General features: G+C 45.4%; 1 protein-coding gene across 1 annotated transcript in view; it reads left to right on the forward strand.

Moving 5' to 3' along the window:
• The window catches only part of NRXN3 (neurexin 3), a 748,840-nt gene that overhangs the window by 74,040 nt on the left and 647,054 nt on the right, over window positions 1-27,746 (forward strand). Inside the window, exons 4-5 of the mRNA XM_082275286.1 lie at window positions 5,750-5,779; window positions 6,381-6,392. Coding sequence (XP_082131412.1) covers window positions 5,750-5,779; window positions 6,381-6,392 — 42 coding nt within the window. The remainder of the gene's footprint in view (window positions 1-5,749; window positions 5,780-6,380; window positions 6,393-27,746) is intronic.

Consider the following 27,746-nt stretch of genomic DNA (forward strand, 5'->3'; position numbering starts at 1 on the left):
GATCCGGCTACAAGATCGAGTTTCGTTCTTACCCTTCGGAAAGGTTATTTCCTTCCAACGTGCGACTGTCCCCGGTCTGCTTACAGGCTGTCTTTGGGGCGGTGCACAACCTTTTACTTCAAGGGGTGATTATTCCAGTTCCGACTTCGAAAATTTTTCAGGGGTTTTACCTAAAACTGTGTACAGTCCCTAGGAAGGAAGGCAAGGTGCGCCCATTCCTGGACCTCAAGGCGCTGAACTGCTTTGTGCGGGTGCAGAAGTTCAGAATGGAGTCTATTCGCATGGTGGTGGCTTCCCTGCATCAGTGGGATTTTCTTACCTCCATCGACATCAAGGAAGCTTACCTTCACATTTCATTGTGTCGGTCACAAGCGCTTCCTCCGCTTTGCCATGGGAGCGGAGCATTATGAGTTTGTGGCGTTACCCTTTGATCTTGCCTCCGCTCCTCGGGTCTTCACATGTTGGCTCCGGTGTTAGCATTGTTACATCAGTGGGGGATTGCGGTCCTGGGCTACTTGGACAACCTTCTGCGAGCAAAGTCTCCTACTGGGTTGATAGAATATCTGGAGATCACCATATGAACCCTGAAGGAGTACAGCTGGATTCTGAATCTTCAGAAGTCTGCCTTGGTTCCTTCCACGAAGCTAGGCTATCTGGGTCTGACTCTCAACTTGGCCTTAGCCAGAGTGCTTCTTCCTCTGGAAAAATTCTTCTCCTGCTGTCCAGCAGATGGTTATCCCTCCGGACTTACATGCGGGTGCTGGGCCTGATGGTGTCGACCTTCGAGGCGGTCCCGTTTGCACAGTTCCATACGAGGTCCCTGCAAAGGGAGATTCTGATCAAATAGGACAATAATTTGCAGTCTCTGGACAACCAAATCCAGCCGGGCTGGGGTGAAAATGGGTCCCTGATCTGGTGGCTTTGTTCCCCGGCGCTTTGGCAGGGCAATTCCTTCCTCCCCTTGTATTGGACAGTGGTCACCATGGATGCCAGCCTGTCTGGGTGGGGAGGCATTCTCAACAGAAATTCTGCTCAGGGGGTCTGGATCCAGGAAGAGTCCATGAATACCGATCAATGTCCTGGAGCTCCAAGTGAACAGACTGTGCCTGGAACATTGGACGGTTAGTCTCCAAGGATGTCCAGTGCACATTCAATCAGACAATGCCACAGCCGTGGCTTATGTCAATGACCAAGGGGCACAAGAAGTGTCCTGGTGGCTCTGGAGGTAACCGGCATTCTCAGGTGGGCAGAACGTTTCGCTCCAGCCCTTAACGCTGTACACATTCCCGGAGTGGAAAACTGGCAGGCGGATTACCTCAGTCGGCAGGCGTTGGACCAGAGGCAATGGTCTCTTCATCCAGAGGTGTTTCATCAGTTGTGTCTCTGGTGGGGCACCCCCAAGGTGGATCTGTTGGCGTCTCAGCTCAACAGAAAGGTGCAGAGATTCGTGGCGCAATTACAGGATCCTCTAGCGGACACCACAGACACGCTGGTGGCCCTGTGGGGTCAGTATCATCTGGTTTACAAATTCCCTCCTCTCAAGCTTCTGCCAAGACTTCTACAAAGAATCGAGGCAGAAGGGATTCCAGTCCTCTTAGTGGCCCTGGACTGGCCTCGCCAGGCCTGGTACGCCAAATTGGTGCGGCTGGTCGCCAACGTTCCTTGGAAGCTTCCTCTCAGGGAGGATCTGCCACCCCAAGGGCCAATCTTCCATCCTGCTTTACAGTCACTGGCTTTGACAAGCTTGTATGTTGAAAGCCAGGTGCTGAAGGATAGGGGTTTGTCTGAATCTGTTATTCCAACGCTGTTAAAAGCTAGGAAATCTACTTTTAGGAAGATCTATCATCATAGGTGGAAGACGTACATCGTGCGGAGTCTCTTGGGGTTCATCCTCACTCCTTCTCTGTGGCTCGGATCTTGACCTTCCTTCAATGGGGGATTGAACAGAAATTGGCCTTGAGTACCATCAAGGGCCAGGTGTTGGCTTTGGCGGTCTTCTTCCAACGACCCTTGGCCACACATTCCCTGGTGCGTACCTTTCTTCAGGGTGTTCGACATTTGGTTCTTCCGGTGCGGTCTCTGTTGCCTCCTTGGGACTTCAATTTGGTGCTTTCCGTCCTCCAGAAGCCTCCCTTTGAGAATCTTTGGGAGATTCCCTTGCTTAGGCTGTCTCAGAAGGTGGCTTTTTTGGTGGCTATCACCTCTGCGTGTAGGATGTCGGAAATGGCGGCGTTATCCTGTCGTTCACCTTACCTGGTGGTTCACAGAGATAAGGTGCTTCTTTGCCTCTGTCCGTCGTTCCTTCCATGTCTCTGATTTTTTTTATTTAAATTAATACATTGTGTTGCCTTCCCTGTGTCCCAGGCAAAAACATCCTAAGGAAATTGCCTTGCATGTGGTTCGGGCAATTAGGGTGTACCTGGCAGCTACAGAGTCTTTTAGGAAGTCAGACTCACAATTTGTGCTTATGGATGGGCCTTGGAAAGGGTTGTCCACTTCCTTTGCGACAATTTCCAGATGGATCAGACAGACGGTGATTCAGGCCGATTCCATCAAGGGCCAGGTTCCTCCTTTCCCTGTCAAGGCGGACTCTACTCTGAGTGCTCAGTGCCTCCTGGGCCTTCCGTCATCAGGTGTGGGTGATGCAGGTTTGCAAGACGGCCACCTGGTCATCAGTGCACACTTTTACAAAGTTCTAAAAAGTGTGTTGGCATCTGGGGATGCTTCTTTTGGCCGCAAGGTTTTGCAGGCTTCTGTTTAGAGGACCTGATCCTCTTTGAGGGTGTATTGTTTTGGTCAGGTGGGCTCCTGTTGCCTGGTTGGCTACTGTCTAGCCTTGGGAATTTTTTGCTGTTCCCACCCCTCATGTTTAACACTGCTTTGGGACGTCCCAATGGTTAAGAAGATCAGAAGCTGTGTCCGTCAATGAACGAAAGAGAAAATGAGATGTTTGACTTACCGTAAAATAAATTTCTCTGATCATTGACTGACACAGCACCCACCCCTCTGTGGAATAGTATTTTCTTATGACACTGCTTGTAACAAAACTGAGTACCTATAGCAGAGAGGGGGAGTATACCCCCTGGGACTGCCCATAGGTGTAGTGAGACTTTTTTTCTGGCTAGTGTCTTACTCCTGTGGGGGGCAGTAAAACCCATTGGTTAAGAAGATTGAGCTGTGTCCGTCAATGAACATCAGGGAAATGGATTTTATGGTAAGTCAAAAATCCCATGTTTTTAAATACAATTATCAAATCACCCCTCCCAAAGTCTTATATTTGCCTATCCTCACAACTCTGAGACCTTAGCTGTGTGGCCTCTTCTCCAAAAAGGCCTGTACACACGTAGCGATTGTCGGCCGTAAATATTCGGCCACCGACCGATCGGCCGATTGTCGGCTTGTTAGTATGATGCTTCCGACAACCGACTGCAACTTTTCGGCCGAACAGAATCTGGTGTGCAGGCATTAAAATTTTTGTTGGCCAACACCAGAACGGCCGATTGTTCGCCAGTCAGTACAGAATTCGGCCGACAAACAGCAGATGAGCAAGACTGGGCATGCTCAGAGAAGAAAAAACACACGGAAAGTTAACCATCACATGACATCACTTCTGCAGTCGACTGTTGTTGGCAGACAAAATTCGTGTGCAGTCTTTAGCACTTTTCAACCGACAGGACAGCACCGGACAAAAGATGGCTGATCGTTCGGCCGACATTCGGTACGTGTGTACGGGGCTAAAGTCTCCTGTTCATGCTCCTTCCGGCAATCTCCTTTCACTTCAATGGAACAGCTGTCAACTGTTGGAATGAATATCAGACGGCATTTCCATAGGAATTAGTGGAGACCATGACACACATGGGTAAAATAGGGAGAAGAGGCTGTGCAGCTCCCAGCCATAGATCTCAGACCTGAAAGCATGCTGGAGGGGAGAAAGTACATTTATAAGATGATTGTACAGCTATCCTTTCAAACTGCAGCATGCTGTAATTGTGATTCCATTTTTTATTCCATCTTTTCCTCTCCATGTCTTAGTTAAAATAAAAATCTAGAAAGATGGATCTAAGGTAAAATGAAAATGCAGATGGGAAAAGGGATTAAAAGTTGATTGATAGAGACTGATTTAAAATTATTACAGAGTACCTACATTGTCTTCTTTTTTTCATCATTTGTCTGGAAAAGCAATGATTGCATCTTCTTAGCGTTGCACCTGACACTGGTGTAAGTTTCCTCTGAGCACCGACAGCACGGTGTCATTGTCATAAGTCTTCTGCTCAACTGTTAGTCATTGTCTGTTTTAGGTATCAATTGCACCTGTTTCTAGAAGCTACATAACTCAGAGATAAATAGGTGATGTAGGTCAGAGGAACCTTCAAGGCCTCATCCACACAGGCGTACGTGACCGTATGCCCTTGTGAAGGCCGTGTTTGCTCACATGAAGTTGCACTGGGCGTTCAGCGACATGTCTTTCAAATTGAGAGCAGTGGCTGTGTCTGTGCAGCTGTTGTGTCCCAATTGACACGAATAGGACTACCTGCACAGGGATGCATGGAACACCTGCAGGCAAACATGTGAAGGCAAACACGGCTGCCACACATACGCCTAATGCCTCGTACACATGCAACGATTGTTGGCCGTGAATTTTCGGTCAACGTCCAATCGGCCGATTTTCGGCTTGTTAGTATGATGATTCCGACAACCGACTGCGACTTTTAGGCCGAACAAAATCTGGTGTGCATGCTATAAAATTTTTGTTGGCCGTCAACACAACGCCTGATTTTCCATCATTCAGTACAGATTTCGGCAGACAAAAATCAGATGAGCAAGACTGGGCATGCTCAGAGAAGAAAAAACACATGGAAAGTAAACCAGCACATGACATCACTTCTGAAGTTGGTTGTTGTTGGCCGAGAAAATTCGTGTGCAGTCTAGAGCACATTTCAACCAACACAACAACACTGGACAAAAGACGGCCGATCGGTCGGCCGATAATCGTTGCGTGTGTACGAGGCATAAGTATGCCTGGTTGAACGAGACCTAGTAGAGCAGGGAAGTGTCTGAAGACTTGGAGGCCTTCTAGGCGTTCAGAAGTTCCCACCTTACATGACTGTAGCCCAATTCGAGGTTCTCTTATTAGTCCATCCTGGGTTTGAAGTGCAGGTCAGTTGGGGGCCTCTTTGTTTCTGCTAGGCCTTCTGTGCGTTCAGAAGTTCTAACCTTACATGTCTGTAACCCAATTAGAGGTTCTCCCCTCAACCAGTCCTGGGTTTGAGGTGCAAGTCAATTGGGGGCCTCTTTGCTTCTGTTAGGGCCTTCTGTGCGTTCAGAAGTTCCCACCTTACATGTCTTTAGTCCAATTAAGGGTTCCCTCCCCAGTCAATCCTGGGTTTGAGATGTAGGTCAGTTGGGGGCCTCTCTGCTTCTGTTAGGGCCTTCTGGGGGGGCATTCAGAAATTTCCACCTTACATGTTTGTAGTCCATTCACAGGTTCTCTCCTGAGTCCATTTGAGGCGCAGGTCAGTTGGCAGCCTCTTTGCTTCTGCTGGGCCCTTATTACCTCTGTTTCTATTATACTTAAGAAGCAGCTTTCCTGCATGGTCTAGAAAGCTGAGATAGAGGGTGTGATGATGCTGGGGGTGCCATACTTGTGTTAAAGTATGTGTCTCTACAATCCCCACTGAGGGCATTGTACTCTGCTGTGTAATGGTGTGTCTTATCTCTCTGCTCCTCTCTTCTTTCTCTTCTTTTAAAGGGCTGGCCCATATCATGATGGAAGACCAAGGTACGCATCCCCCACCATACCCATCTGGTCCCATCACTTTCCCTTACCTTTCTGTGTATCCTATGTTTCCTTGGACCTCCATTCTTTTAGATGTTTTCTTTGAGTTGTTTGGTGTGCTGCTGTTTGAAGATGTCCGGAGTAGATAGGCTCACCTTGGTGGCCTGTAGACCCCTTGTCTTGTCATATGTCCCTGTTGGCAACAGTTCATACGGTCTGCAGGAGACAATGATTAACTTGGGGAATGGGGCATTTAAACAACCATGGGATGCCAGTTGATTGGATTATTAGTTTCATCTATTTTGTCTCGTGTTTATGGGTTCCTGGTGACCTGACAGCAGAAATGTAACTCAGGAGTTCCAGTTAAACGATAAAGAATAAATTCCCAAGCTGAACCATTGTCTGAGTTCCTGCATCAGACCCCACTGTTGCCATTTTGCTGTGTCCTGACTTCTGTTTGCAGTGTTTATTTATTACAAATCTTAAGTGTTTTTTTTGGTAGCATGTTGCAAAAAAAAAAAATAAAAAGTACAGTGTGCCTGACTTGCTGTTTCTCTATATGAAAATTCTTTCTGCGCTCTTGGACTCCCCCTGCTGGCTGTAGCTAGAGGCAAAGGTAGAGAACAATTTTATTTTTACCCATTCTATATGTTCATTGTGCACCATGCTTCATTTAATAACTGTGGATTTGTCATGCTCATTAAAAAAAATGTTTGTTCTGTGATTATCATTTATTAAAAATGCATTTTCTTCTGATGATCTCAGTTATCCATTGTGCCATGACATGTCATAATGATATATAATATATTTGTATTTGCCTAATATTTCTTGTTTGGGTAGTTTATAAGTTAGTGTAACTTTGTTTTATAGCATGGAGTAGAATTATAGTAAGGGCACTGAATGCTAAGATGAGATGTACAGGAAGCTAAAGCTGGGATGTAAAGTATCTTAGTGTAGTAAATAAGATTGAACAATGGAGGAGCAAGGTGGTGGATGACGGGATGGTGGAAGTGTGGTGTAACGGTAGTGATGTTGGGGTGTAAAGGAGGAGAGTTTTAGAATGGGAGGTAGGGATGTTGGGGTGTAGAGTGAGAGTGTATTGAATGTTGGAATGCAAGGTGGTTATGTTGGGGTATAGAGGAGCAGAGTGTTGTAATGAGAAGTGGCAATGTTGAGGTGTAGGAGCAGAGTGTTGTAATGAGAAGTGGCAATGTTGAGGTGTAGGAGCAGAGTGTTGTAATGAGAAGTGGCAATGTTGAGGTGTAGAGGAGCAGAGTGTTGGAGTGAGAAGTGGCAATGTTGGGGTGTAGGAGCAGAGTGTTGGAGTGAGAAGTGGCAATGTTGGGGTGTAGGAGCAGAGTGTTGGAATGAGAAGTGGCAATGTTGAGGTGTAGAGGAGCAGAGTGTTGTAATGAGAAGTGGCAATGTTGAGGTGTAGGAGCAGAGTGTTGTAATGAGAAGTGGCAATGTTGAGGTGTAGAGGAGCAGAGTGTTGGAGTGAGAAGTGGCAATGTTGGGGTGTAGGAGCAGAGTGTTGGAATGAGAAGTGGCAATGTTGAGGTGTAGAGGAGCAGAGTGTTGGAATGAGAAGTGGCAATGTTGAGGTGTAGGAGCAGAGTGTTGTAATGAGAAGTGGCAATGTTGAGGTGTAGAGGAGCAGAGTGTTGGAATGAGAAGTGGCAATGTTGAGGTGTAGGAGCAGAGTGTTGTAATGAGAAGTGGCAATGTTGAGGTGTAGAGGAGCAGAGTGTTGGAGTGAGAAGTGGCAATGTTGGGGTGTAGGAGCAGAGTGTTGGAATGAGAAGTGGCAATGTTGAGGTGTAGAGGAGCAGAGTGTTGGAATGAGAAGTGGCAATGTTGAGGTGTAGAGGAGCAGAGTGTTGGAGTGAGAAGTGGCAATGTTGAGGTGTAGGAGCAGAGTGTTGGAGTGAGAAGTGGCAATGTTGAGGTGTAGGAGCAGAGTGTTGTAATGAGAAGTGGCAATGTTGAGGTGTAGGAGCAGAGTGTTGTAATGAGAAGTGGCAATGTTGAGGTGTAGGAGCAGAGTGTTGGAATGAGAAGTGGCAATGTTGAGGTGTAGGAGCAGAGTGTTGGAATGAGAAGTGGCAATGTTGAGGTGTAGGAGCAGAGTGTTGTAATGAGAAGTGGCAATGTTGGGGTGTAGGAGCAGAGTGTTGGAATGAGAAGTGGCAATGTTGAGGTGTAGAGGAGCAGAGTGTTGGAATGAGAAGTGGCAATGTTGAGGTGTAGGAGCAGAGTGTTGAAATAGGAAGTGGTGATGTTGAAGTGTGGAGAAGCAGGATGTTGGCATGAGAGGTGGTAATGTTGGGGGTGTGGGGGAGTAGAGTGTTGGGTGTTGGAATAGGGTATGGTAATGTTAAAGTGAGGAGGAGCAAAGTGTTGCATAATAATGTTGGGGTGTAGAGTAGCACAGTGTTGAATGTAGGAATGGTGGTGAATTTGAGGTACAATTGATGAGATTTTTAGAGGTTGGTGCATGGAGGAGCAGACTACTGGGTGTTGGAATGGGCAGTGGTAATGTTTGTGTAAAAGAGCAGAGTGGTGAATGTTGGAATGGGCAGTGGTAATGGTGGGGTATAGAGGAGCACAGTGTTATATGTTGGATTGGGCTGTGGTAATATTGGGGTGTAGAGGAGCAGAGTGTTAAATGTTGGAATGGACAGTGGTAAGGTTGGGGTGTAGAGGAGCAGAGTCTGTATGTTGGAATGACATTGGTAATGTTGGGGTGTAGAGGAGCAGAGTGTTGAATGTTGGAATAGAAGTTGGTGATGTTTGGGTATAGACAAGCAGAGTGTTAGATGTTGGAAGGGAAGTGGTGATTTTGGTGTCTAAAATAGCAGAGTGTTGGGTGTTGGAATTGGGGGAGGTGGTGTTGGGGTATAGAGGAACAGATTTTTGGATGCTGCATGGAAGGTGATGGTGTTTGGGTATGGAGTGTTAGGTGTCGGAAGGGAGAGGTTGATATTGGGGTCTAAAAGAGCAAAGTGTTGTAATGTTGTAATGGGAGGAGGGGATGTTGGGGCATAGAGAAGCAGAGTTTTGGGTGTTGCAGTGGAAGGTGGTGATGTTGAGATTCAGTCGATCCAGTTGTTGAAAGTTGGATTGGTGAGAGGTAATGTTGAGGCGTGGATGTGAAGATTGCTGGATGTTGGAATGGGCAGTGGTAATGTTTGGGTGTAGAGATGTGGAGTTTTGGATGTTGAAATTAGGTGTAGAGGAGGATAGCGTGGTGTGTTGGAGTGGGAGGTGGTTTTGATTGGGTGTAAAGATCATAGTGTTGGATGCTGGAATGGAAGGTGGTGATGTTGGGGTGTATAAGAACAGTGTTGGAATGGGAGGAGGTGATTTGGGGCTGACAGCAGTGGAGTTTTGGATGTTGCCATGGAAGGTGGTGATGTTTGGTTATAGAGTATAAATGTGTTAGGTGTTGGAATGAGTGGTGATGATGTTGGGGAGTAGAGTAGCAGAACAGAACACTGGATATTGGACTGGAATGTGGTGATGTTGGGGTGTAAAAGAGCAGTGTGTTTGAATTGGAGGTGGTGATGGTGTGGTGTAAAGCATGAGAGTATAGGATGCTGGAATTTAATTTAGTGATGTTAAGGTGATAATGAGCAGATGAGAAGAGCTTGGTGTGGATTTTGCATTTTGAGAATGGGTGTGTAGGAGGGTGGGGTAGTAGTTAGAAGCAGCTGGGCAAGACATTAGGATGAGTATGGGGTAGTGTACGATGGAGTATTGGTAGGGAATTGTTCTGGAATGCTCTGAGATGTACTGAATTCGTTATGGAGAATTTACATTTATATAAAATTATTGGTGTAATTGTGGCACTAAAATCAGGTTGTAATGCTTTTGTGTATTTGCTACATGAAATGTTTTAATGTTTGATTTTCTATACTCATTACTGTGATCTGCAATCATCCTACATTGTTCTAGAGAAAAAGGAACACCATTTTTAATTGAATTCCTTATTGACAGACAAATAATAGTATTATGTCTCTAATGGTTTGGGTAGGTTTTGGATGATTAGAACAGCTTCAAATTCAGGACGCAGTTTGTCCAGTTGTGTAGAAGGTCCTACCAAACATACTCATGACCAGACTCGCATCCATCTGATTAGAACCCTTACCATAGCTTTATGTGGAGGACAAAATAAGAGAAAAGCCACATATTGGCTTAAATAGGTAATCATCAATAGGTATTGTTCCTTCACCCTTGGCATTGCCAGGGGTTAACTGTTGGGTAGGAAAGTCCAACACCACCATTCGTACAAACATGGAGTCTTCGTATAGGCTTGTTCACACTGATATGTTTAACATATGACAGTTGAGAATCGTCTCAGTAGATTCCCAATCCAGGCTTACTGTAGATATGAAGAATCTAACCGGTGACATTAGGAACATTCTAAATTGCACAAATCCACAAACTTTTCTTCATCAAGGTGACCGCTGCGGCTGAGCAATGTATGGAAGAATGCATCGCTCCTGAAGCAGGTGTTTACTGTGAGCGCGCTCCACGTCCCTCCCAGACACGCGCCCTCAGGCGGCAAAACACTTATGTTCATCATCTCAAAATTACCAGGAGACCTATTTACATAAGGATGTGACTGTGGCAATTTGTTTGCAAATGAGGCCAGGGCGACTATAGACAGACTGTGCGGGGAGACTGGAGACCCCCCCTACTGCTCCACCTTAACCCCCACCATGCCAGAGGGGACCACGTACATCTCAGTGAAGCTTCACTTCTTAGCACATTTTGAGGACTAATGAAGCTGATGTTGGAAATTACAAATCCCAACATCTTTGTCAGTTTGTGAAGCTACTTTGGACAATTCTTTGTTCTTTGGCAAAAAAAAAAAAAATGTTTGCTATTTGGGAGTATTTCACAGGCTTACTGTATTTGCTAAAAAAAAATCAATGATTTTTACTCCACCCCAACCCAGGCTCATTGAATGATTTTATTTTTTATTATTTTAGATTTTATTAGAGCTTTTTTTAACAGCAGATAAAAGCTTACAGGAAAGTACCAGTATAATCACAAATACAGTAAAAGTAATCAATTGGAATGTAGTTGCAGTACAAAATTCAGATTTTTTTCTTTTTTGGAGCTGTGCGGTGCAGTACTTGCCACATTCCAATGACGAAGAAAGAAATTGAACAGTGAAATCACAGCACACAAAAAGTTCAAAAGGGTACAGAATAGGACCGACCTCTGAAGAGGAAGGGCCTTAATGCCTCAATCCTCCAGGATGCGAGGCTCTTGACAGGGGCAAGGTACTGTGGTCTGCCTAGGTTGAAGCTAGGTGGACCTTGCTCCTTATGGATCTGCCGAAGCTGCTCCTCCAAGTACTTGGTCGGGGATTCTCCTGAGCAAAGACCATATTGCCTCAGATCTTCCCCCCAAAATCAGGAAAGGCCCCGTCAAACCTGCACCCTCCATCTTTCAGTAGAGAAAAAAAAAAACAAACCAAATTTGTGCACATAAAGATCATAGACCTTCATCAAAATGGACACATACCTGGTAGCATCTTGGCTGATGGAAGGTTGGGATTCTGTAGAGTCCCATGGAGAATATGTCAGGTTCAACATTTAAACATGCAATTAGGATTAACCACTTAAGCCCCGGAAGATTTTACCCCCTTCCTGACCAGGGCCTATTTTGCGATTCGGCACTGCGTGACTTTAACGGACAATTGCGCAGTCGTGCAACACTGTACCTAAACGAATTTGACGTCCTTTTTTTCCCACAAACAGAGCTTTCTTTTGGTGGTATTTGATCACCTGTGCGATTTTTATTTTTTGCGCTATAAACAAAAAAACAGCGTCAATTTTGCAAAAATAACAATATTTTCCACATTTTTTTTATATGAAATTCCCCCCCCAAAAAAAAGTAAAAATCAAAATTTTTTAACATTTTGGGCCAATTTTTTTTTTTTACCATATGTTTGGTAAAAAAAATCGCAAAAAGCGTATTTTGATTGGTTTGCGCAAAAGTTATTGCGTTTACTAACAAAGGGAGAGATTTTTGTCATTTTTGTTGTTTTTTTTTAACGCGTAATGGCGGCGATCTGCGTTTTTTTTTTTTTTTTTTTTTTTTTTTGCGGGCCTGCGACATTGCGGCGGACAGATCGGACCCTTGACTGACATTTTTGACACTTTTGGGGTTACCAGTGACATTTCTACAGTAATCAGTGCTATACATATGCACTGTTACTGTAAAATTACACTGGCAGTGAAGGGGTTAACTTTTTTTTTTGAGAGGGAGGGGTTATGTGTATCCCTAGGGGCGTGATTCTAACTGATTGGCTGTGGCTTGAGCTGTAGGAACAGTGATCAACGGTCCTACATAGTAGAACCGTATGATCACTGTTTCTACACAGGGGAGAATGACAGGCGGCTTGTTTACATCAGCCGCCTGCCTTTCTCCCTCTCCACCGACGATCACCGAGTGACCGGCGGACATCGGGTCCGCCGGTCACAGGCGCGGGGGGGGTCCGTGACCACGCAGGAGCGGGAGCGCGCCTCCGGCGGCGTGGGCTCGCTCCCTAGACCCTCACAGGATAGCGACGTAGATCTCCGTCACTCTGCCTGTGAGGGGCTGACTGCCGACGTAAATAGTCGTGCGGCGGTCGGTAATTAAAAACAAGAGCCAGTGGAATACTTTGTAATAGAAGAGTTGTTATACCTGGTTTGATCTATGGCTCACTACATATTAGAAGATCAGAATGTGAATAGGAATATATAACTAGTGGAATGTCAAAGTGGCATCTGTTCCATCCATTTTACTTAAATTAAGGAAAAAAAAGATCCCACAGGGGGCAATACGGGCGTTGTAGGAAGTAATACAAAGAGAACAGGAGACTTTATCATATAAGTACATGGTAGAGCAGGCACATATCAGGAATATGAAGTGTTGGGGTAACAAGCGCTTTAAGTCATAGAATGTACGGTTCAGAACTTTCAAATGAATGTTTGTACGAACGTTCTTTCTGAAATCCTACTAGTAAATGGCCAGATTCTTTCTTCTCACTTGGGAAACCGACAGACAGGTAAAAGGTCCAAGAAAAAGTGGATGTGCAGGGCATCCACTAGATTCTAATAGGCCATAATTTTAATTAATTGCTAAAAAAAAAAAATGTACAGAGGGTATTTGCACCTCCAACATCTGTGGGGTCAGTGCATTATTTTATATAGAGAAGAAGAAACTTTCCTGTTGGTGGGTCATTTTTTCACCATACTTCATATACCAATATGTTCCACCAGTATTGTAAAATGATAGAAAATGTCAGGAGATGATGTGAGAGCCACCGACACCCAGAGAATAGGGACAACATCTGAACTGTGGAATGATCCCTTCTTGCTGTTCTTGCAGAACTGTGCTGGGTAAAACCTGAAATGTGATTGGGTGCTGTGGGCAGAACTGTTGCTTAAATTTAGATCTTTCACTTTTCTGCTCCAGGTATTTTGTCTTTTGCTTCACTGTATAGCTGGACACCAGGCAAACAGCTAAACACACAATTGAAGTACATACATAGTCCATAAAATTATGACCACTGACAGGTTGAATCTGAAAGTGGGTGGGATATATTAGGCAGCATGTTGTCCCTGAAGTTGATGTGTTGAAAGCACAATGTTGATCGCAGTTTGTTGTGTATGGGGCTCTGTAACCGCAGACCGGTCAGGGTGCCCATACTGAGACCGGTCAGGGTGCCCATACTGAGACCGGTCAGGGTGCCCATACTGACCTGTGTCCACAGCCAGAAACGTCTACAATGGACACGTGAGCATCAGAACTGGACCAGGAAACAATGGAAGAAGGTTGCCTGGTCTGATGAAGCGCATTTTATTTTACATCATGTGGATGGCCGGGTGTGTGTGTCACCTGGGGGAGAGATGCCACCAGGATGCAGTATGGAAAAAAGCCAAGCCGGCAGAGGCAGTGTGATGCTTTGGGCAATGTTCTGCTGGGAAACCTTGAGTCCTGCCATTCATGTGGGTGTTACTTGTACCACTTAACTAAACATTGTTAGTGACTAAATACCCCCCTTCATGGAAACGGTATTCCCTGGTTGCAGTTACCTCTTTCAGTAGGATAATGCGCCTTGCTACACTGCAAAAATGGTTCAAGAATAGTTTGAGGAACACAGCCAGTTTGAGGTGTTGACTTGGCCTCCAGATTCTCCAGTTCTCAATCTAATCGAGCATCTGTCGAATATGCTGGAAAAACAAGTCCAATCTATGGAGGCCCCACCTCACAACTTACTGGACTTAGGCTGGGTTCACATATATGGGAATTGGATGCGTTTTTAACCGTATCCAATTCACATACCATGTGAGTGTGTCCGGCTTTCAATGTAGTCGGTTCACACATGTCCAGGATGTCTGTGGTGTGGTTTCCGGGTCTGGGTCCTGTACATTTTTGGGCCCGGTTCAGGTGCAAATTCAGGGAAAAATTTGCACCTATATCGCACCTGAACCTGTGAACAGAAATGCACAGGACCCCGGACTGCAAACCGCAGTCGCACATTTGTGAACCCGGCCGTAAACACTTGCCGACTGGGCCATAGCCGAATGACCGCTACAGTGCGGTCGGCTTATTCTGGGAGGGTGTACAATGACGTCCTCCCAGAATTGCGCACCCCCTGGGGCGCGCACATCGAAGTGTCCATGCTCGCCAGGTTTACCGGTACCGGCGCATCACGGATCGTGGTAAAGGGCCAATGTTGGAGTGATCAGTTGTCAACAAACTGGTGCAAGTCCGGTTCAGCTCTCTCCTCGCAAGCTGTACACACCGATCGGTACAGCATGCGAGGAGAGGAGGGAGACTGTAGCAGTGCTCACCTGTGCCTTATTCATGCCCCTCTGTGCCTCATTCATGCTCATCTGTGCCTCATTCATGCCACATCCATGCCACATCACTGCTCATCTGTGCCACATCAGTGCTCATCTGTGCCACATCCATGCCATATCAGTGCTCATCGGTGCTACATCCATGTCACATCAGTGCTAATCGGTGCTACATCTATGTCACATCAGTGCTCATCGGTGCTACATCAGTGCTCATCTGTACCGCATCCATGCCATATCAGTGCTCATCGGTGCTACATCCATGTCACATCAGTCCTCTTCGGTGCTACATCAGTGCTCATCGGTGCCTTATCCATTCCACATTAGTGCTTATCCATGCCACATCGTTGCCACATCCGTGCCACATCAGTGCTCATCCGTGCCACATCAGTGCTCATCCGTGCCACATCAGTGCTCATCCATGCCACATCAGTGCTCATCCGTGCCTCATCCATGCCACATCAGTGCTCATCCATGCCAAATGCATGCCACATCAGTGCTCATCCATGCCACATCAGTGCACATCAATGCCAAATCAGTGCTCATTTGTGTCACATCAGTGCTCATCCGTGCCACATCAGGTCTCATCCATGCCACATCCATGCTTCATCCATGTCACATCAGAGCCACTACAGTGCTTATCAGTGCCCTACAGTGCCTCACAAAATTGAAATGGGTAGTCAGGAAATTAGATTTGTAACTTTATGTCCCTAGAACACCTGACGGTGCTCCCTGAATGTTGGGCCTCTGTATGTGGCCAGGCTGTGTAAAAGTCTCACACATGTGGTATCGCCATACTCAGGAGGAGTAGCAGAATGTATTTTGGGGTGTAATTTTTGCTGTGTACATGCTATGTGTTAAAAATATTGCATAAATGGACAACTTTGTGTAAAACAAAATGCGTTTTCATTTTCTTTCTACAATTTCCACAAACTTGTGGAAAAAAATGACATGTTCAAAAGACTCATTATGCCTCCTAGAATATGTGTTTGGGTGTTTGCTTTCCAAAATGGGGTCATTTTGTGGGCGTTTCCATTGTCCTGGTGCTCCAGGGCCTTCAAAAGTGCGATAGGTTGTCAGGAAATTATATGTGTATTTTATGCTCCTAGAACACCTGGAGTTGCTACTTTCATGGGGGGCCTCTGTATGTGGCCAGGCTGTGTAAAAGTCTCACACATGTGATGTCGCCATACTCAGGAGGAGTAGCAGAATGTATTTTGGGGTGTAGTTGCAAGTATGCCTATACAATGTGTGAGAAATTACTTGGTAATATGACATATTTGTGAAAACAAACAAAAACAAAAATCTTTATTTTGCAAAGAATTGTGGGAAAAATTACAACTTCAAAAAACTCACTATGCCTCTTACTAAATACCTCGGACTGTCTCCTTTCCAAAAAGAGGTAGTTTGGGGGGGGGGGGGTGTATTTGTACTGTCCTGGCTTGTTCGTGTCTCAAGAAATGCAGTCGGGTGTGATCAGGTGTGATCAATTTTCAATAATTGGCACCATAGCGTGTAGACTCTATAACCTTCACAAAGACAAAATAATATTTCTCATTTGGGTTATTTTTTCTAAAGATATGTAGCAGTATAACATTTGGCCAACATTTTCATGAAGAAAAATTACTAATTTGCAAAATGTTATAACCAAAACTAAGAAAAATGCATTATTTGATAAACTTTTTGGCCTTTTTTCATTTATAACGCAAAAAAATAAAAAACCCAATGATGATTAAATACCACCGAAAGAAAGCTCTATTTGTGTGGAAAAAAGGACAAAAATGTTATATGGGTACAGTGTTGCATGAGTAATTGTCATTCAAAATGTAAGAGAGCTGAAAGCTGAAAATTTGCCTGGTTGAGAAGGGGGTATAAGTGCCCAGTGGGTAAGTGGTTAAAGGATCTGCTATTGATGGCTTGGCGGCAGATACCACTGCATACCTTCTGAGGTCTAGTGGTGTCCATGGATCAACGGGTCAGGGCTGTTTTGGCAGCAAAGGGGGGGACCTATTGAATATTAGGTGGGTGGTCATAAAGTTATGATGCTCATAATGTTATATCTGATCGTTTTAGACGGGGGCTATTTTGCCTGCAAAAGGATTTGTATTTCTGTCCTGTCTAGCAGGGCACCTGATTTTATTTTTCTGTTGCAGTTTATTAACACAGGTCTTGTCCCTCCCCCAGCCTGTAATTGGACAGTGATAGGAGAAGTAGCAGACTGATGAGCTCATCTTTCTATCACTCTGCTCTCTTCTCCTATTAGCATTCTCTGTGCATTGAAGCACAATTAATTGGCGCCCTGTGCTGCTGCTCCCTCCCTTAGTCTGAGCTATGCTGTACAGGGACTGCAAGAGGCTTATAAAGAGTCAGTAACTTTCACTGCTTGGAGCAAAAAAAAATATATATATTTGTTGTATAGATTTTAATGCATAGCCAAATTTACAGAACACCTTGCATCTATCCTCGATGAATGTAAACCTTCTCTGATTGGACTAGGGGGAGAAGCAGGGCTGTGATGTCATGATTGCCACCTCATCCAATCAGAGGAAGGTTTGCATTGTTTTGAGAAAAACGCAGGGTGCTCTGTGATTGGCGCCTGTGCCAAGTAAACGACCCCATTTGGCTGTGATACAGCAGGGCAGCTGCTTGGCATTGGACCCAGAAGACAGCGTGCGACTCTCCTCTTCCTTGGTGGTGCCCCAGGTATGGCACATGCCAACTTGCATTGTCTGATAGTATTTATTTATTTCAGGTACTTTTATAGCGATGTCAATTTTACGCAGCGCTTTACATATACATTGTACATTCACATCAGTCCCTGCCCTCAAGGAGCTTACAATCTAAGGTCCCTAACCTAATTGACTGTCCCCAATGCAGGGATATGAGTGTAATTGCTGAATGTGGACGGATTGATTGCTCGGCAGGTCAGCACACATCCGATGGACCTAAGTCAATAGTGTGTGAGGGTGTCGGGTACACCAATATGGTGGTAATGGCAATTATTGGTCTGTACTGGTGATCATCTGGACTTTGTGTATCCTTCGGAGGAGAGTTTTTATCGTGTGATATATGTCAGGCGTCCCATCTTGTTGGGTAAACTTTTCATTTAGCGAGACGCGTTCTTCATGATGAGTCATTGTCTCCGCCGCGTCTCAGGCAATGAAGATCCCCGTCCGTCACTGTCCCTCTCCTGTCACCAGAATCTGTCACACTAACTCAGCTTTGTCACTTCTCGCCAATGACCCGAGCGGCTTTATTAAACCTGACACGGCGACTAATAGCCGAACTGACATCTCCTGAGGATGGGGGGAAGGCTTGGGGTGCCCGGAATATACCTAGCGTGCCCTTTACAGGCAAAGAACGAACTGACATCTCCTGAGGATGGGGGGGGGGGAGGCTTGGGGTGCCCGGAATATACCTAGGGTGCCCTTTAAAGGCAAAGAACGAACTGACATCTCCTGAGGATGGGGGGAAAACGCTTGGGGTGCCCGGAATATACCTAGCGTGCCCTTTACAGGCAAAGAACGAACTGACATCTCCTGAGGATGGGGGGAAAACGCCTTGGGTGCCCGGAATATACCTAGCGTGGCCTTTAAAGGCAAAGAACAAACTGACATCTCCTGAGGATGGGGGGAAGGCTTGGGGTGCCCGGAATATGAAACAGAGAATACAGAGGCTGCCATTGCTGACCTCTTCTTCTGAAGATACCAGTACCCTGGCAGTCATACTGGTCCAGCAGCAGGTTGCGAGCCTTTTAACTGAAAGTATGGAGATTGGGAAATCTGATTTCCCCCCCGACTACTTGAGCTACCGGTTTGTTCTGAACTAGAAAATTGTGGAGCCACAGATAGCCAGGCAAGCACCATTTTCAGAAGGAGGCTAATGATGGCGGTGACCTCTAGGGAATGGAGTGCCACTTGTCTGGTTAAAGTAAGTAAGTCTTTATTGCATGTGACAAGAAGTCAGAAAAAAAGCCATCACGTTTTGGAGTCAGAAATCCACCTTCATCAGGGGATTGGATATTGGCTGTGATTAAAGAGGAAGTAAAAACCCAGTGTGGTTTTTTGTGTTTTTTTTTTTTCCCCCTGAAAAGTGAAAGCATACTGTTGCTAGTATGCATTGCATACTAGCACATTTTGTGACACAACTCCAAACTAAGCCCTCGTCGTCCCCGCTGGAGACCGCATCCATCTTCAGCCATCTTCCTTCCGGGTCTGTGGATTCCAGCAATGCTACTGGCTGGGAGCCCCATGACTTCACTCCCGCGCATGCGGCACGGGCGGCCTTTCCATCAGAGCGCATGCACTATTCAGTAAATATCTCAGAAACGGTGCAAGTTTAGGAGATACTTGCAGTACCTGTAGGTAAGCCTTATTATAGGCTTACCTATAGGTACAACTTACAGAGGGGGGTTTACAACCACTTTAAGAATAAAGGACATTTTGCTGCAAAGTATAGGTATTTCATATGCAAAGATGTGGGTTGCCGGGCGGGCAGCAATAGCATAGTGGTGGGGGTTGCGAAGGAGCCAGTAATCCATCAGATAAATGACAGTGGAGTGAGGAGGGACCCGATCGTTTCAGGCATTGCTGCAAGCTCCTGAAAGGAAACTGAAAGATCCTTGGAGGGGGGGGGGGATGTTGCAGGAGATTGAAAGATCCTTGGGGGGGGGGGGGGGAATGTTGTTGCAGGAGATTGAAAGATCCTTGGGGGGAATGTTGTTGCAGGAGATTTATCTGCTTGCTGGAAATTATTTGTAGTTCCTATAGTCTTTTCTCTTGGAAACAAAGTTCCATACAATTTTCTGTCCCCCAGCTCTCATATCTGGATAACTGTGATTTAGTGAGGTCTGCATATGGAGAACAGACAACTGCCATAGACCTACTCAGAACTCACCAAAATTGAAACATTGTCAGTGAGGTTGGAAAACATCAGCTGATGTTCTATTGTCCCATCGTTCTGCAGTTTTGTCTATCTGCATTTTTTCTGGGACTTCAGAGTAACATGAACGCATCTCATTGGGATATCAGTCATGCTGGTCAATTCATGCCGAATCAAGATCCAATCATGACATCTCTGTCTAATTCATGCTGGGTCAAGGTCCAATCATGACCTCTCTGGCCAATCTTTGCTAGGTCAAGGCCCAATCATGACCTCTCTGGCCAATCTTTGCTGGGTCAAGGTCCAATCGTGACATCTTTGGCTAATCTGTGCTGGGTCAAGGTCCAATCGTGACATCTCTGGCCAATCCGTTCCAGGTCAGGCTCCAATCATGACATATCTAGCCAATCCATGCCGGGTCAAGGTCCAATAATGACATCTCTAATTATCCAAAACAAAACGGTACAGCGCTAATAAAGTGCAATCAGTGATTATATGTAAACAATAAAGGTACATATATCTGTGCAATATAAAGTGCTACAGTACGTATACTATGTGTACTAATGTATACCTACTGTAGCACTTTATATTGCACAGATATATGTACCTTTATTGTTTACATATAATCTCTGATTGCACTTTATTAGAGCTGTACCGTTTTTTGGTTAATTGGAATTGCTTTGTAGTGGTAAACTTAGTTGGTATAGCAGCATATTTCAGCATTTTAATTTGATTGTACACAGCCAATTGTTTGCACCGATATTTTCACTGTAGCAATAATGACATCTCTGGCCCATTAGTGTTGGCTCATGGTCCATTTATGAAATCTCTGTTCAATCCATGCTAGGTCAAGGTCCAGATGTGGCATCGCTTGCCAATGCCTGCCAGGCCAAGGTCCAATCAGGACTTTTGTGGCCAATCAGTACTGAGTCTAGGTCCAGTCCTGACATCTTTGGCCAATTAGTGCCAGGTCAAGGTCCATTAGCATCCAAGGTTTTTCAATCTTGTCCCCCCCCCCCCCCTATGAACTGCAAACTACTGAAACAGCATAGGTTGCCGTTTGTGCCCTTTGTGCATGCCCTCCTGCTGAAGTTCCCTTCTGCCTTCTGCCTACCCCTCAGCCTCGGCCCTGCCGCCTATAGTCAGCCAATGTGAGGCAGAAAGCTCTTTGTAGCCACTGGCAGTTAAATCTTGGTGGAGATGGTAGAATCTGTATGACTCCTAACAGACGCCCATATCATAACCCTCTTCCACCTGCCATATCAAACTTTTTAGTAGTCTCCTATGAACATTTCAGAGCTCGATTGCAGGTAACATCCATTGTGCTGGAAAATCTTTACATCCAACACTCGCCATTGAAAGCAGTATGTCCCCCTATAATACCAAATTACTGCTAAATATCACTGGTCTGGTTGTGTCTCATGGAAGCAAATATTAAGATTCTTATGGTCAACCTTTGTTGTGAAATAAGCAAATATGGCGGCTTTAAAATGACAGAGTACGCTGGGTGAATGGCTGACCGGCGATTAATCCTGACACTATCATCTCCGTCCTTTGTGAACGAAAGGGCCTCAGTTTTCGTCTTGTAACCTTGCCGCCTGCTGCGTCGGTTGTGTGTGCGGCGTTCGGATAAAAGGCGTCGATCAGGCCGCAGTACAATAACTGTTCCAACCCTGTCTAGGGGAGGGGAGAGAGGGGGCTCATCGCCCAATCTCTATAGCCGCTAATCCTACTAAATGGAAATTACAGAATGCGCTTTTTCTCCCCCTCCCCCACGCGATTAATCTGATAAATAAGACGTTTGGATAATAATTAGGATTTCAGTGCGCTGCGCTTTATTTGTGTGTTTGATATGAAACATCACAGGCGTGCGTGGCGGAGTTAACACTTTCCTTTCACCAGTCACATTATCCTTTAAAAAAAAAACGCAGAATGGTCACCGCGCCTCTGCCAGCATTCTGGAACCGAAAAATCACAAGAAGTTCTGTCCCCAGTCTGCAACAAGCTGCTTCATTCGCACTGGGGACGCTTATACAGGGGGTGACCGGTATCTCCGGAGTATCGGCACTATAAGGGAGCAGATTGTTGCAATTTAAACTGATAAGTTTCTTCGCCATTAACAGAATTACGACACTTACCGCCGCTAAGAAATGATTGCATTTATGACACGACACATACCGCTGCTGATTAATGATTGCATGAATAGGACTGAGAACTATACCTGTTGCAGGAAAACCCTTCCTGCGCTTTGGAAAAAATATTTCAACATTTTTATTTTTCTCTGCTGCAGCTCAGTAGCACCGGTTTTGTCCCTTTCCCAGCCTGTGATTGGACAGTGAAAGGAGAAGCAGCAGACTGATGAGCCCATCTCTCTTTCGTTCTGCTCTCTCCATTCTCCTTAATATGAGCACCGCAGCACAGACAATTGGCTCCCTGAGCGGCTTTTTCTTCTCGCAGTCTGAGCTCTGCTTTTTAGGGACTGCGAGAGGCTGATGCCAGGTCACTTTGACACGGTCTGCAAAAAAGCCAGTGGAGTGACTCAGCCCATCGGATTCTAGCTTTAACCGCTTTGGCACTTTTGGGTGGACTGTCCCTTGAATGCTACTTGGTTTTTTAAATAGAGATGTCCCGGCAGGCCCTTCTTGGGGGGAATAGATCGGTTTTGTGGAATTTTGCTCCATAAATCCATGTATCCCCCATTCACATTTGCTTTTTCGCACATTTCCGTGCCTTCTCCTACACGCCACAGCGCTCAACAAAAACAATCCCATTCTTTTTTAAATCTGGTTCACACCTATGCAGTTTGCTTTTGATTCAGTTTCTGCAGTGCTCATTGCGGTGCATTTTGAGTTTTTTTATGCATTTTTACGCTTTTTTTATGCGTTTTTGTGTTTTTTATGCATTTTTACGCTTTTCTGATGCGTTTTGTGTTTTTTTTATGCATTGTATCACTATTTTTTTTTTAAAGAGGAGATGTTTTTGTTGTTGGGCAGATTACAAAAGCAAAAGACATCAGAAACGCTCTATATGTGTTTCCGCAGCGTGTCCATTGAAGTGTATTGAACCAAAAACGCACCATATTGCGTTTAAAAAGAGTCCCTGACCCTTTCTAAAAAACGCAGCAGCTGAAAAATGCATGGATGTGAATGTGCCTCATAGGAAATTGTTAAATGGATCGTAGTGCGTTTCTGCAAAACACATTAAAAAACACAGAGATGTGAACTGAGCCTTTGACACCTTTCCATCGGACGCCAAGGGCGGCCTATCCCCACCCACTTCCGGTCCGGTCGACCGGATGTGGGAGGTACTATGGCACATATATTGACGTCAGCATGGCGCTGGCGTGGACTCACTCGCGCATCGCGGGACCAGCAGTTCGGACCGGACTAGTCACTTTCATATCTTACACTTGGGTTACTATCATCACCTATTTCTCTCCCACCTACACCCCTTGTTCACGGTTGATTTGTACCTCGGCATCGCTTCTCTAGGCACAAGCCTAGTCGCTGCCATTCACTCTTGTACCTCATTTCCTATCCTCACATGCACTCCCTTTCATTTGCGGTGACACTTCCCCCTTCCCTCCCCCTTTTTTCCCCCTCCCCACCTCCCTTGGTTACCCCCAGGGTCCTCTATTTATTATTCTTATAGGCACTTTATCACACCACTACTGGTCTTGTCCAATTAATATCACCCTATTTTTTTCCTTCTCTTTTCTTTGTTTTGTTTTGGCACCTTCTCTGAGTCCACACGTTTTTGAGTATATATTTTTATTGATTTCTATAAACAATTTGAGATGGAGATTTCCATCCATTTATTTACATATATGTACATATATTTTCAGATTCTATTGTGGTTCCAGTGTGCCTTCTTTGCTTCATTCCTTTCCATTATCAATCTGAAGCCATTTTAGCTGCACTCCATTTTGTCTATGGCCCTTATTGCAATGCAACCCCGATGCGCTGGAGACCATCCACGTCTCAGTCCCGGGTAAGGCGTCCCCCGGAGTTGCTCCGATTTCCCTCTCCTCTACTGGAGTGCTCATGGATTTGCGACACTACTTCAGGTAGTGTTCTTTCCAGATTTTCCTCTATTATATTTTTGATACGACTTAGTTCATTTTTATGACGTATAATTTCATTCATTTTTTAGACATACAAATTTATCCTCAAGCTCCTGATGAGTGGACGGAGGTCCACGAAACGCGTAGAGCCGACAAAATACTCAAATATATTATTGCTAAGTGATATACTTCAATTCGTGAATACACTGGGATTATGATGTTTTATTGTATCCATTTTTTCTTGAGAGATCCTGGTTGATCCTAGAAAAGATGTATGTGCAGCTTTGTTGACTTATGTATTGTATAACTCATTGTATACGATATCTCTGTAATGTATTCACGTTATCCATATTGATATGTGTTCATTTATTCAATAAACTCTTTATGTCCAGTCTCCTCACTTAAAGTCCCTCATTCTTGTTTTTATTCTTGCTGTTAATTAATTAGGGATGGAGGAGACCAGACAATGTATGTGGCTAAATTATAGACAAGAAATCCTTTCCTTCTCATGTGAACTGAGCCTTCTTGTGGCTGTTCACATCTCTACACTCAGCTGCTTGAATCTGGAAAAGGTACCTGAACTTTAATCTGATGCACATATTTGGCCCTATAGACTTTAATGGAAGTGCCTGTAAATGTGGGACACAAGCATTTTCACGCTACATCAGCCGTTCTCCTCCCTCCCATGAGCTTCCATACATGTGCAAAAATGCTAGCAAAACACTTTACAAGCGCATGTCTATGCATGCACAATGTGCATAAAAAAAAGATGAAAAACGTTTCGCTCAAAGGCTCCATTCACACCTGTATTGAGAATGTGCGCAAAATTGTGCTGCGTTTTTTGCACGTTAATTTCAGTAGGCTGCCCTACATGCGACAAACACTGCAAAGTTGCTCATGTACAGTGCATTCGGAAAGTAATCCCATCGCTTTACTTTTTCCACATTTTGTTATGTTACACCAGCCTTTCTCAACCTTTTCAACACAGAGGAAGCATTGAAATACATTTCTGGTCTCGGGGAACCCCTGTTAAAAAATCTACAACTCATGACACATTAGTGTGACAGTCAGTGGGAAGAATGCTCCTTACTCTGGTCATCATTGGGAAGAATTACCCCCTTACAGATAGCTAAAAGGAACAATGGTGTCATTGGAAACTTATCTGAGAAGCAGAAATTGCCCATTGCTCAAGGAACCCCTAGCAACCTCAGGAGGAACACCTAGCAACCTCAGGAGGAACCCTAGGGTTACACAGAACCCTGGTTTAGAAACCCTGTGTTACAGCCTTCCAGAAGAACAACTATCTCTGCAGCACTCCACTAGTCAGGCCCGTATGGTAGAGTGGCCATACAGAAGCCAGTCCTCCATAAAGGGCACATGACTGCCAGTTGCGGCTGGTGCTCCATGGGCCTGGGGGGGGCGGCACACGGATCACACCATACCCCCCGCCCGGACTACACCAGCCCTCACACCATACACCATTCATCGCCGGCTCACTCACCCTCTCACCCGTGACATGTGGAGGGCAGTCGGCAGTCAACAGCAGCGGCGGCTTCCCCATTGGTCTCCTGCGTCTCCTCCCTCCTCGGCCAATGGCATGGCTTCTCCTTTCGGCCAATCGGGAAACGGGTCTCAGGACCTGCTTCCTGATTGCCCAGGAGAAGAATCCATGTGACAATAGCGAATGTTCATTCGCTATTGTCACACAACTGGGTGGGCTCAGGGCGTAGTGCTCTGCGCCCCGAGCCCACCCTTTTTTGAAGCCTATTAGAGCCTCTGGCTCTAATCACGTGCTTAAAAAAAAAAAAAAAAAAAAACCTATTGGAATCCATGTGTCCGGCTCCCTGCATGTAGATTAGGGGGCCAGACGCATCATCAGGGGTGGCCCCTGTGCCCCCAATGGCCGGGCCACCCCTGATGACCGCCCACCTGGAGTTTGTCAAAAGGCACCGGAGAAACAAAATCCTCTGGTCTGATGAAACAAAGACTGAACTCTTTGGCCTGAATGGCAAGCATCATGTCTGGAGGAAACCATGCACTGCTCATCACCTGGCCAATATCATCCCTACAATAAAGCATTGAAATTGGGAAATAAACAGAGGGCGCACCAGCCTAGTGCATTATCCTCTATAAAAGAAGCTTTAATTAATAAAAAATAATACTCACAAACATATGCTTGACAAAGGCATATCAACTCTATGTAGCTAAAACAAACAAGGTATGGCAAGGGGCTCTGAAGAAGAGGCGAGGCCTCGAAACGTGTCAGCCAGTTATACTGTGGACGTTACATCTGTAATGCAATACTTTGGATGTTAAAGCTACATAGAGTTGATATGTCAAGGTCAAGCATATGTTTGTGAGTATTTTTTATTCCATAAAGCTTCTTTTATTGAGGATAATGCACTAGGCTGGAGCGCCCTCTGTTCATTTCCTAATTTCAGTTTATCCAGACACCCCCAGCCTTGTGAGGGCAGCAAGGGTGGCATTTATCTGGATTTGCCAGGACTAAAGCCCCGTACACACGCACAGATTGTTGGCCGTAAATTGACGGCCAATGTCCGATCGGCCGATTGTAGGCTTGTTAGTATGATGCTTCCGACAACCCACTGCGACTTTTCGGCCGAAAAAAATCTGGTGTGCATGCTATAAAATTTTTGTTGGCCAACAACAGAACGGCCGATTGTTCCTCAGTCAGTACAGATTTCGGCAGACAAAAATCAGATGAGCAAGACTGGGCATGCTCAGAGAAGAAAAAACACACGGAAAGTCAACCAGAACATGACATTACTTCTGAAGTTGGTTTTTGTTGGCCAACAAAAGTCCAGTGCAAGTCTAGAGCACATTTCAACCAACAAACAACACTGGACAAAAGACGGTCGGCCGATTTTCGGCTTGTTAGTATGATGCTTCCGACAGCCGACAGCGCACTTTCGGCCGAACAGAATCTGTCGTGCAAACATTAAAATTTTTGTATGCCGACACCAGAACCCGCCGATTGTTCGCCAGTCAGTACAGATTTCGGCCGACAGACAGCAGATTTGCAAGACTGGGCATGCTCAGAAAAGAAAAAACACAGGGAAAGTTAACCATCACATGACATCACTTCTGCAGTCGGCGGACAAAATTCGTGTGCAGTCTTTTGCACTTTTCAGCGGACAGGACAGCCCGGGGACAAAAGACGGCCGATCGGTCGGCCGATGATCGGTACGTGTGTACGGGGCTTTAGGCTCCATTCACACCTAAGCATGTCGTTTTCGGGTGTTTTTTTTGCGCATTTTTTGCAGGTGTTTGGAGGCAGGCATTGACATCTAACAAAAACGCTTGTAATCTGCCAAAAAAAGAAGTTCATGTACCTTTTCGAGCTTCAGGCGTTTTCCTTCAGGCGACAAAACGCTTATATGTGAACAGGGGCCATTGAAATAAATAGGATTTTGCTTGTTCGGCGTTTTGAGACCTCAGAGATGAGCGTTTTATGAGCTGAAAACACTCAGGTGGGGAGAGGGCCTAAGAGCCTAGAATGATACCTCTGTGGGCCCACCTTCAAGTGCAGGAGAGTGATGTGTTTGTATACAGTGAAGCATGGTGGTTGCAGGTTCATGCTGTGGGGATGTTTTTCAGCGGCAGGAACTGGGAGACTAGTCAGGGTCGAAGGAAAGATGTATGCAGCAATGTACAGAGATAGCCTTGGTGAAAATTTGCTCTAGAGCGCTCTGGACCTCCGACTGCAGCGAAGGTTCATCTTCCAACAGGACAACGACCCCAAGCACACAGCCAAGATAACAAAGGAGTGGCTACGGGATAACTCTGTGAATGTCCTTGAATAGCCCAGCCAGAGCCCAGGCTTGAACCCAATTGAACATCTCTGAAGAGATCTAAAAATGGCTGTGCACCGACGCTCCCCATCCAATCTAATGGAGCTTGAGAGGTCCTGCAAAGAAGAATCAGAGAAACTGCCCAAAAATAGGTGTGCCAAGCTTGTAGCATTATACTCAACAAGACTTAAGGCTGTAATTGGTGCCAAAGGTGCTTCAACAAAGTATTGAGCAAAGGCTGAGATACTTATCTACATACATGGGATTTTTTTTTTTAGTTTTTTTTTTTTTTTTATAAATTTGCAAAGATTTCAAACAAATTTCTTTCACGTTTCCATTATGGGGTA

This window comes from Pelophylax lessonae, assembly GCF_965119305.1.
Source record: "Pelophylax lessonae genome assembly, chromosome: 13".
NCBI lineage: Eukaryota > Metazoa > Chordata > Amphibia > Anura > Ranidae > Pelophylax > Pelophylax lessonae.